General features: G+C 41.2%; 1 protein-coding gene across 1 annotated transcript; it reads left to right on the top strand.

Annotated features, from left to right (window-relative positions):
- The first annotated feature begins 7,659 nt into the window (after positions 1 to 7,659).
- CHRM3 (cholinergic receptor muscarinic 3) lies at positions 7,660 to 9,453 on the top strand. Its single transcript, XM_070950710.1, has one exon. It carries the CDS (start codon positions 7,660 to 7,662, stop codon positions 9,451 to 9,453), a length of 1,794 nt encoding a protein of 597 aa, XP_070806811.1.
- Positions 9,454 to 12,351: the final 2,898 nt, after the last annotated feature.

Here is a 12,351-nt window from a genome sequence, read left to right as displayed (position 1 = left end):
TTCTCCCTGTTTTCTAATCTATTCTTGTTTAGAATTTATTGTCTAGTTCTGTGATGGTGAACCTATGACACACGTGCCACAGGTGGCACACGTAGCCATATAGGTGGACACACGAGTTCAGCTCTAGCACGCATGCGCGCACTGGCCACCTGATTTTCGGGTCTTCTGGGCCCACCGGCAGTAAGGAAAAGGCTGTTTCCTGCCTCTGGAGGGCCTGGGGGGGTGGGGAAGGTTGTTTTTGCCCTCCTCAAGTTCCTAGAAAGGCTCTGGAGCCTGGGGAGAGAGAAAAACAGGCCTACTGGGCCCACCGTTCCATCGCGTGCTAGGAGCCAGGGGGAGCTAGAGTGGTGTTGCGCGTGCATGTGTGGGGGTGGGGCACATAGAATTATGAGAGTGGGCACGCTTGTGTGCGACCCCCCCCCTCATCACCCCCCCCGCTCCTGGCACGCAATGGCAAAAAGGTTAGCTATCACTGGTCTAGTTTATTAATTTTTTCCCATTTATATTTTATTCCATAGCAATATAAACTCTGCTTTAGTTCTAGAATGGCATAAAATTTTATGGCATTGTAATAAACATTGCCTAAGGCATTATGATCTATAAATATTCAAATGCATTGGTTCTTATTTTTATTTTAAGTATATAAAAGGATTTTACACCAACCAAGATTTTCAGTGTTATAATCAGATTATCAATTTGCATTCAGTTGCTAAGCAATAAAATAATTCTTGTCAGCTAAAACATTGGGTTTTTTTTAAAAAAAAAATCAGCATCAAAGCAATATATATCTATTCCTCCTCATTGCATTGTTTGCACTTTCATTTATTTTTCATAGAAACGAAGTATTCATTTTATTTTTCATTAATTTTAGAAATGAAAACACACTATAATAGTTTAGTGGAATTTTTAACACTAGGATTTGTCTCCTCAAACTTGAAAAACAGTATTTTGGGCAATCTTTATGTCTTTTTTTTTTTTTTTTTTTTTTTGTGATTTGGTGTTTTAAAATTGCTTCTCTTTTGTCTACTTATTGAAGACTCTAATAAACTTAAAACTTATTTTTAAACAGCTCCAAACAGATAACATGCAGATATACAGTACATCCTAATATTTTTTTACCATGTTAGGGACAGGGAAGATTCAATTTAACAAAAACATTCCAACCATGGTAAAATCACTCCTTATTTTACATGAGTAAGAGATTCAAGATTGAAAGACGGTACAATTCAAGTTTGTAATTCAAGTTTCACAACATGGATCAATCTGAAGCAATTTGAAATTCCAGATTGGATTTGAAAGAAACATGTAACACTGTGGAAATTTCAAACATCTGAAGCTGCTTAACTTTTGAGTAGAATGAAATGAAAATAAAAGGGATAGTAGATCCTTTAACAAAATGTCTGCGGAGCTTCTCAGTCATCCAGGTCATAGTCGTCTCAAAGGTGCTTTTTTCAAAAGGCAACTGGACAGTTTGAGATCCTTTAGCAAAGTTTACCCTACAGAGTTTTGATTAAATCGCTTCAAGAGTTTTACCACGATACATTTTTTAAAAAAATACTGCCTCCTCACAGTGTATGCTTAAGAGGTGAGATTGGAGAGATGAAGATCCGGCAACACAAGTGTTTTTTAACTATCAAAAAACTATTCTGATGACCACTGGATGTGAGCAAAAGGAAACAAAAACACCCCTAAATCTTTGTCACCATCTAAAGTTCTTCTTGAATGTTCAGTGCCAAACTTATAATTTACAGCAGGGGTCTCCAAACTTGGCAACTTTAAGACTTGTGGACTTCAACTCCCAGAATTCCTTAGCCAGCTTTGCTTTGCTTTGCTGGCTGAGGAATTCTGGGAGTTGAAGTCCACAAGTCTTAAAGTTGCCAAGTTTGGAGACCCCTGATTTACAGTATTACCTATGGGAATCTATTCAGAAGAAGTCTGCACAACACACTTGAAATTGTGTAACCTTTTACACAAGGGAGAGGGGGGGACAGAAAAATGATAATTAATATGTAAGTTCTTAGGGAAGTGAAGGTTTGCATCACTGCAAGGTGGAAGTCATACCACGCTGTATGGAAAGACAATTCACAAAACATCATGCATGTTGTTTTAAGACATTTTCCCATACAGTATTTAAATATTGCCAGAGATGTTCAGTTATGCATTTGCTGCTCTGTTCTCTTTACAGTGAATAGATATTAGCCTCCCTCCATTCCTCCTTCCCTACTGAGATTCACATTTGACTTCTCTTCCTTCTCTTGTATTTTTCAAAACAATGTTAATGTTTACAAATGATTTTATACTTCATGTTTTCCATGAGCAGAAGCAGCTAACTTATCTTAAATAAGGTCATTGGTTTAATCAGGCCCACTCTGTGTTTTTGTGTCTGTGCATGCGTGAGTGCAATGCCAGCAGCATGTTGCTATCTGGATATGCTAGAATTTCAACCTTTTAAAGCAAACTCTTGGCACTTCTGTTACTACTGACATATTGGTCTTTTGCTTTTGTAAAGCACTCCGTGAACTAGATGCTTGGCTGGCAGGATGTACAAACAAATGTTTTCTAATTTATGGAGAAACATTGCAGATCTTATTCTGTGTCAGATGTGCTCGATTATTCTTCGTTTTACTTCCAGCATTTGACAGTATCTCATTTTACAGTGCTTTCCTACACCTCCTCCTTTGGACATACAATCGGGACATTTCTTCTACTCTTTTTCATATATTTTACAAGTTGCTTTGCCAATTGATCTTATCTTTTTTCCACTCGAAACGTAATACATTATTTGATAAATTCCCTCTGTACAAGATTTGAAACAGGTTTATGAGATTATGAAAGCCGTGTTAAACAGGAAAACTATTTGCTACAATTAGGTAATTGTGACGTGGCATTATCATGAATACATGGTGTAATTTCAGCTTTGGCTTCTGTCTTTGACAGTGCTGATGTGTTTCTGAATTCTTCTTTATATGGGTTATGCGTGTATAAAAAAAGAGACACCTGACTTGGCAATGCTACATGTAAAAAGAAACTGGTGAAATATAACCAGCTTTTTAATTGCACTAAGAAAGTAATGTGTTTTATGGCCTTTCCCCACTGCTGAGTTAAATTACCATTTCCTCATCCTTGAATCAGCAGAAAAACATACCTGCATGAAATTTGCTGTCCTTCCACTTTTTCTGTTTCAAGCCACTCAAGATACCAAAGTAACAGAATCTGAGGGAAAATTTCTATAAAATGTTTTATAGATGGCATTTAGATCCCAAAAAGTTGTCATGTATGTACCCTAATGTTCAGCCAAAATGTTGGAGATGTGAATGTTTGGATGCTACGTATTATCATGTTTGGTGGACCTGTAGGAAAGTTAAGGCTTTTTGGATAAAAATCTGGTGGGTCATGCAGAATGTTTTGAAGAAAAAAATTCAATTCTCTCCACAATTGTTTTTATTGGGTATAGTTAAGGGTTTTACATCGGGTGAAACAAAACTGATATTGTATATGATAACAGCAGCAAGATTGTTGATAGGTAAATATTGGAAAAATGAAGCTCTGCCCACTATTGAGGAATGGACTTTGAGGATGGCCAGTTTTGCAGAGATGGCGAAGATTTCAGCATACTTAAAAGATCGCTCACAAGAGACTTATGAATGGGAATGGAAAAGATGGATAGAATATGTTCAGAACAAATATCAAACTAGAAAGTATCAAATAGCTTTTATTTGAAAATAATGTTTTAGAAATATTTTAATGTAATGAGGTAAAAAGAAAAATTATACAGGGGAGGGAGGGGTTCAAGTTTACACATAAGTGTCATATTAAGGGTTTTTTTCTTGTGTTTTTTTTTTACGAGTTATGAGTATATTATAGGGAAGTCTGGGGGGAGGGGAGGGCTAGGGAGGGTTAGGGAGGTTGGGAAGTTTGGGGGGGGGAAAGGGGTGAAAATGTAATTGTAAAACTTTTGCAATAAAAAAAAAAGATACCAAAGTAACAAAAATTAACAGATTTTATATACCTTAAATCCAGTCCTGAATGGTTGGACTCCGACTGGGTAGTCTCAGGGGGAGAGACAGGGGCAGGTCTTGAGAATGTTATCTGGGATGAGTTTGATCCTGTGACCCCTGAGGACGTGGACAGGATTCTGGGTAGACTGAACGCGACCACTTGTTTATTGGACCCGTGTCCTTCCTGGTTAGTACTGGCTTCCCGGGAAGTGACACGAGGCTGGCTCCAGGGGATTATAAATGCTTCGCTGAGTGAGGGTGACTTTCCCGCCGCCTTGAAAGAGGCGGTGGTGAGGCCTCTCCTCAAGAAGCCTTCCCTGGACCCGGCAATGTTGGTAAATTATCGTCTGGTCTCCAATCTTCGCTTTGTTGCGAAGGTTGTTGAGAGTGTGGTCGCGCAACAGCTCCCCCAGCACCTGGATGAAACGACGTATCTGGATCCGTTCCAGTCGGGCTTCAGGCCCAGGTACAGCACGGAAACGGCATTGGTCGCGTTGGTTGATGATCTCTGGAGGGCTCGGGACAGGGGGTGCTCCTCTGTCCTGGTCCTGTTAGATCTCTCAGCGGCTTTTGATACCATCGACCATGGTATCATGCTGCACCGGTTGGAAGAGTTGGGGGTGGGAGGCACTGTGTTGCGGTGGTTCTCCTCCTTTCTCTCTGACCGGTCGCAGTCTGTGTTGACAGGGGGACAGAGGTCGACCCCGAGGCCCCTCATATGTGGGGTGCCGCAAGGGTCGGTCCTCTCGCCTCTCCTGTTCAACATTTATGTGAAGCCGCTGGGCGAGATCATCCGTGGTTTCGGGGTGGAGTACCATCAGTACGCTGACGACACTCAGCTGTACATCTCCACCCCGGATCACCCCAACGATGCCCTTGAAGTGATGTCCCGGTGCCTGGAGGCCATACGGATCTGGATGGGGAGGAACAGGCTCAGGCTCAACCCATCCAAGACTGAGTGGCTGTGGTTTCCGACGTCCCGATATAGTCAGTTGACGCCATCAACCTTTTCATCAGGTTCGCCTGATTCGCCAGTTGCGTCCCTTTCTGGATCGGGACTCTTTACGCATGGTCACTCATGCCCTTGTCACCTCCCGCCTGGACTATTGCAACGCTCTCTACATGGGGCTCCCCTTGAGGAGCACCCGGAGGCTCCAACTGGCGCAGAGTGCGGCCGCGCGGGTGGTAATGGGAGCAACATGGCGTTCCCATGTAACACCTCTCCTGCGCGAGCTGCACTGGCTCCCGGTGGTCTTCCGGGTGCGCTTCAAGGTTTTGGTTACCACCTTTAAAGCGCTCCATGGCTTAGGACCCGGGTACTTGCGGGACCGCCTACTACCACCAATAGCCTCCCACCGGCCGGTACGCTCCCATAGAGAGGGGCTCCTCCAGGTGCCGTCAGCCAAACAATGCCGACTGGCGGCCCCCAGGGGGAGAGCCTTCTCTGTGGGGGCACCTACTATCTGGAACGAGCTCCCCCCAGAGATACGGAGGATCCCGGATCTGCGCACCTTCCACCGCGCCTTAAAGACCTTACTATTTCACCAGGCCGGCCTGGCCTAATTTTCCCCCTCTTTTATAAAAGATTTTTAAAATTTTAAATATCTTTTAGTATTTATATATTCAATTTTAAATTGGTTTTAAAAGTTTGGGGTTTTAAATGTGTCAGGGCCAAAATTATTTAATTTGATTTTATTCTATTTTTTAAATTTTGTATTGTATGTGTTTTTATTGTTTGGCTGTGCACCGCCCTGAGTCCTTCGGGAGTAGGGCGGTATAGAAATCTAATAAATAAAATAAATAAATAAATAAATAAATAAATAAATAAATAAATAAAGATAGGGTAGTAAATGCTACTTTAACATTGATACTACTAATGGACAATTTAAGACTGATTATTCTGAGTGTTGATGAAGGCACCATCTTGGGGGAGGGGGAGAGAAAGATATTGGGGCATGTTGTATCCTTGTTTATTGCAACTGGTTGATGTACCATATCCTACAAAAGATGTTGACTAATTAATTGGACTAGAAGAGCAGCCAAGATAAGAAAGAAGCCAGAAATCTAGTTTTGTGAGAACTAATGGAAAGATTAAGTATTTAACCAGGGAAGAGATGATTATGGGAAGACAACATAGTTACCCTCAAATAGCTGAAAGGTATCCAGGAGAAAATGGAAATTGGAATCATAGGAAAGATTTTATCCAACTATTGTACCAAACTTTCTAACATTGGAATATCTTTCAGTGGGGTCTTTGGCAGTAGAGATGTTTAATCAGAAGTCAGACAATCATGCTACGATAGGGGTCCCCAACCTGTTCAAAACTGGGCTGCAGGAGAGATAGACAAGCGTGGCGTGCATGCTTGAAGGTTACTCGCGCAAGTGGAAGGAGTTTGCACTCACACGCAAAGCTCCATTCATGCAAGCGGAGGGCACTTGCAATTGCACACGAAGCTCCATTTGCACAAATGGAGCTTCACGTGCTAGTGCCCTCCGCTTAGGCAAGTGGAGCTTCACATGCAAGTGCAACAGTGATGGTTGCCCCCTGTTCAGACCGGTTCACAAGAACCGGTAGTAAAACCGGCAGGAGACCCTGCCCACTGCCCCCAATGTCATCATTGGTGACCTGCGCTCCTGTTCTGAACCGGTAGTAAAGGTAAGTAGAACCCACCCCTGAAGTGTAGGTGCCTGGTGCTCCTGTGATTGGAGCTTCATGCCCAAGCACATGCATCTTCCTGTTGCACACAAAGCTCTATTCATGGGAGTGGAGGGCTGTGCACCCGCCATTCCCACAAATGGAGCTGTGTGTGCGCACATCTTCCTGCCACTCACACACACCCCAACGAGGCCAGACTGCCAAGTTATAAAGGTTGGAGACCGCTGTGCTACAACATCATCCCTCATTGGGTAGAGAACAGTTTTAGAAAATATCCAGAATCCATTGCAACTGTCTTATGTTGTGAAATTAATGGGACTTACATTTGGCCTGGTTAATTGATGTTTTCTGTTTTTGAATAAAGAATTTCCCAAGCTAAAAGTAGTAATCATATTACAGAGCTGACTTTGCTATTGGAACCTGACTGAATGTTCAATTGTAGCATCGAAACAATAGACTTAACATCTCTTAACGTTTAAACAACGGCCTCTTGTTCGTTCACAGTCAAGGATGAGGTCAGCAATAAAGTTAAGCACTTATTTCAAGTTGGATTGCTTTTTCTAATAGGGCCCTTCCACAATACTAAATTGAGAAAAGTTGGCCAAAATAACATTTCTTCAATATAAGTAATAGCAACTATGTTTGTGTTGTTGTTTTTTACTCAAAAATGAGCACATAAACTCAGAGCAGGTCAGATCCTTAGCATGGGAACATGATTTTTTTTTATCCTTTTGTTCCTGCTGGACTCATTTGCTCTAGGGAGCAAAACCCAGAAGTAAATAAAATATATGGGTAATTTGGGGACAGCATAAATGTTGGGGACAAATGCTTAAAGGGTTTTCATCACCATGATACAATCCCACTCTTATAACAGGATCTAGCTCCTTAACATTTTGAATAATATGTTTGATGCTAGTAATAATGCTGCATATGCAGTCATAAGTATGTTATTTACATGTCATTTCTTTCTTTTGACCTTTTTGCAGAATATGTCAGAATGTCACAATGATCCCGTCTAGCAACAGCACAATCCCTTCGTTACTTCTAAATGTGAGCGGCTTCTGGATTCGAGACTCACAAAGAAAAGGACTTCCCAATGATGCTCCATTTACGAGCACCTATGGCCCTTCCCATGCCAACGAGAGCTTTTTCTTCACTACCATAGGCATGACCAATGTGTCCCATGCTCCTCCTGATCCTCTGGGAGGACATGCTATCTGGCAAGTTGTCCTGATTGCTTTCCTCACTGGCATTCTGGCCCTTGTCACCATCATTGGAAACATCTTGGTGATCGTGGCGTTTAAAGTCAACAAGCAGCTAAAAACGGTTAACAACTACTTTTTGTTGAGTCTTGCTTGTGCAGACCTGATAATTGGTATTATTTCCATGAACCTTTTCACCACATATATAATCATGGGCCGCTGGGCTTTGGGAAGCTTGGCCTGTGATCTATGGCTTTGCATTGACTATGTGGCAAGCAATGCTTCTGTCATGAATCTGCTGGTCATCAGTTTTGACAGATATTTCTCCATCACGAGGCCACTTACCTATAGAGCTAAACGAACAACCAGAAGGGCTGCAGTGATGATTGGCTTAGCTTGGGTCATCTCGTTCATCCTTTGGGCTCCTGCTATTCTGTTCTGGCAATATTTTGTTGGGGAGCGGACTGTCGAAGAGGGTGAATGTTATATCCAGTTCCTAAATCAACCTGTCCTCACTTTTGGCACTGCCATAGCTGCCTTTTATTTGCCGGTTACTATTATGAGTATCTTGTACTGGAGGATATACAAGGAGACAGAGAAACGTACCAAAGAGTTAGCAGGACTCCAGGCTTCTGGGAGCGAGGCTGAGGCAGCGTGCTTTGTCAACCAAACAGGAAGTTCTAGAAGCTGCAGCAGTTATGAACTGCAGCAGCAGAACACAAAACGTACCAAACGAAGAAAATATGGGGGCTGCAACTTCTGGATGACATCCAAGAGCTGGAAACCCAGTTCAGATCAGGTGGATCAGGAGCATAGCAGCAGCGACAGCTGGAACAACAATGATGGCAACGCATCCCTTGAGAACTCCGCCTCTTCTGATGAAGATGACATTGCCTCGGACACGCGAGCCATCTACTCCATTGTACTAAAGCTTCCAGGACATAATACAATTCTCAATTCTGCAAAACTGCCTTCATCAGAAGATCTGCCTGGGTCAGAAGACGAACTGCAGAAGTTGGACACAGAATCAAAGGAGCAGAAACCAAAAAGGCTTCATCCACAAAAGGGCACGGATGATGGGAATTTACAGAAATGCTTTCCCAAGCTTCCAGTTCAACAAGCATCTGCAGGATATGCAGGAAAGGCTTCAGACTGCAATTCCACAGGGATGAAGGCACCTAATGCCTTACCTTTGTCATTCAAGGAAGCCACCCTGGCCAAGAAGTTCGCCTTGAAGACAAGAAGTCAGATCACCAAACGAAAGCGAATGTCACTTATCAAAGAAAAGAAAGCTGCACAGACACTTAGCGCCATTTTGTTTGCCTTCATTATCACCTGGACCCCATATAATATCATGGTCCTGGTAAACACTTTTTGTAACTGTATCCCAAAAACATTTTGGAACTTGGGGTATTGGCTTTGCTACATCAATAGTACAGTGAACCCTATGTGCTATGCACTGTGTAATAAAACTTTCAGAACCACATTCAAGATGTTACTGCTCTGTCAGTGTGACAAACGTAAACGACGTAGGCAACAATATCAGCAGAGACCATCAGTCATTTTTCAAAAGCGGATTCCACGGGAAACTTCATAGAATAGTATTTTTTAACCACAATAATAAACATTAAAGGGAGGGTGGTTGCTGGAGCCAGCTACATATCTTCAAAGATGTGAAAGTAGCAGCCTGGTGTATGTATCCTTTTAATACTTCCTGTATACTGTAACAGTTGAAGCCACATAAAGCAAAAACAAATTACAAATGTATTTATTAAAGAACAATCGGATATCTGAAAGTTTATCTACACAATTCCAAAAAGCTGCATACAAAACTATGAGTGATCTATTCAGTCCTGCACTTGTTAATCCATTCTGGGATCTCAGGAGAGCACACACGTAGCTAGCCCACTCCCAATATGTTTTTCTGATAAATCTGGTAGGATCCAATATGTCACCAATTGGACTGATCTATTTCAAAATGTGGGTATATGTGTGTTCCGAATACTGTACAAATGTCCCAAACATTTTAGAGCTTCCCATCTTCTCCTTTTGTAAGTGTAATGTCAATTTGTTGACTCAGTTTGTTAAATAACCTGTGCAGGAACATCCCATGCACTCAGCACTTGCTGTCTGTTTACAGGAAAGGTGAGGTCTTGTCTTTCTCAGCAGTAATTACCATCAGTACGAGATGTGAGCAGCACAAGGGGCCTTGAAAACAGTTTTTCAGAACTTGTTTATATTGTATTGATTTGGGCAATCTTAAAATTGTAACTTCACAAAATAATTTTATGTACAACAGTGAAGAATTTCCAAAGGGTGCATGTTATCCCTATACATTCAAGCAGAAGAACTGAGTATGTATATTTTTCAAGTAGAGATATCCTTTAAACATTTAAAATATTGTTTGAACTGGAGAAGTGTGGCCACATGCAGAAGGCAGAATCTGTACAAGAAGTTCATCTTCATGAGAAACTGAGTACAGGATTGCTTTAAATGTGAGGGTCGAAGAGGGACTCAGCTTTTCAGTGCAGTACCCAGCGTAGCCCTGGGAATCTCTTAAATTGTAGAAAAACCGGAACAGAAAGTCTCATCCTTTCTACAAATTTGGCGGAGGGGAGGGAGAGAGACAGAGAGAAAAAGAAAGCCCCAGAAAGAGGCTTAAGAACAGTGTCAGCAAAAAGTCAGGTCCGTGTTTATTCTGTGTTTTTGTTGAAGCGTACAACAAGGACAAAGAATCTATGGAATAAGCACATTACTTCTTCCCAGCTGTCTGCATCAGGCATGCTCCCAAGGAGAATGCACCAGAGTCTTGTCTCTATTTTCTGTACATTGAAAGGCATTTTAGACATGGGATAAATAACTGTATTTTTTTAAAATAACGAAATGGCACTTTCAATAATGCTTGTCGATTTTGAAAGCTTCTGTTATTATTATTGCTATTTTTGTTCCAAACAGTAGTGGAAATTTCCAGTTTGTGCAGTACAATGTCCCAAGTGAATGTAAAGTTGTTTGCCAATTCAAATACCTAAGCACCTTCTCAGAAAGACAAAAAAAAAAAAGGGCTGTAAAGTAGCTGAGACACAAGCAGTGATCCCTCTTATTTATCAATTCAGTCAGTTCAGCAGAGCTTAGACATGATCCCCCCTCCCTCCCTGCTCTTAGCAACTCTGGTTGGTTCATTCAGGGCTGTGTGCACAGGAAATGTTCCAGAGGGGTCTATGCCTCTGCTGTACTTTGTAAAAGTCAAGACATGCCGGAGGAAAGGACTGTACTTTAAGCAATTGTTTCAGATAGGATTTATTTACATTTTTAAAAAAGCAATTTTGTATATTACATTTTCAATCAACCAAGAGTTTTACGGGGCTTCTCCCCACCATTTTTTCGTTTTTGATCTGACAATTAAAAAAAAAAAAGCAACTTCCTTTATGAAAAGAGGACTTAGTGTTGTGAACACGGAATTGGTATAAAAGCTGCTTTTGTATTCAGTGTGAGATGGTGTTTACAGGTGATTTTGACAACAGTGGAAGTATATTAAATAGTGTCTGTGTATCTGAGCTATTTAATTTTGTGATCTATTAATATGAAGAAATATTTATATACATGAAATGCCACCAAAATGTTTTATTTTAATGTTGATAAATATTGCTCTTTGGTCTTCAACTGTAATGTCCTTTTCAAGCAGATCATAAAAGTGTTCTTGAAACATGAACACAGTTTCCAAGTTTGTGTATCACAGATTGTGGTAGGTTACATTTATGCACATTGAAAAGATTCTTGATGGGCAACATACCCTCTCAAAATCCTTTGCAAACCCAGGCAGGCATTCTTTCTAAGATTCAAAAATGGGGTTGGGGGTTGGGGAGGAGGGAAGGAATGTTAGAAACCTGCATGTCATAGAACTGGGCATGGGATGAACGATATCCAAAGGGAATGTCTAGGATGATGAATTAGAATTGCCACCTCTTCCTCTGACTTGAGTTCTTGTATTTCTAAGAGTTTCAGAACATTGAATTCTGAATTTAGATTCCAAATTTAGATTCCTAAAGTGGTTGCTTTTCCCAGAAGCAACTTTGGGCAAGGGAAGACCTGCACCCAATTTTAGCCAATGACATTTCATTGGCACAAGACGGGCCTAGTCATTTTAAAAAGCACCACTTTGAACAGCACTCTGTGGAAAGTCAAGTGTAACTATTGAGAAATAAATGGGGACAGCTTTGTACAGTTTAGAAGAACGGGGGCGGGAAATGCATGTATGTTTTTAACCGACATGCTATATAATGTATTCAGGCACCCAGCACCTGTAAGGTGCTCAAAACAATGTTTGTCTAAAAAGCCAAGTATTTCAAACAGTATATTTTTAAAAGTAAGAAAAAAGACTTTGTAAAGAAAGAATTCAGAGCAGAGATGAATCTCTGTTGTTTTAAACTTTGAACCAATAATGATATCTCTTCCCTTCGGTTTGGCAGCCCTATGTCTTACTTGTGAATAAACATCA

The sequence above is a fragment of the Pituophis catenifer genome, unplaced genomic scaffold (genome assembly GCF_029215685.1).
Source record: "Pituophis catenifer annectens isolate HBS135680 unplaced genomic scaffold, rPitCat1.0.hap2 SCAF_1, whole genome shotgun sequence".
Taxonomy (NCBI): Eukaryota; Metazoa; Chordata; class Lepidosauria; order Squamata; family Colubridae; genus Pituophis; species Pituophis catenifer.
This window is presented reverse-complemented; position numbering and strand designations above follow the sequence as displayed.

Excerpts from the sequence above, each read along its gene's own strand:
- CHRM3 (XM_070950710.1), top strand. The coding sequence starts at position 7,660 with ATGATCCCGTCTAGCAACAGCACAATCCCTTCGTTACTTCTAAATGTG.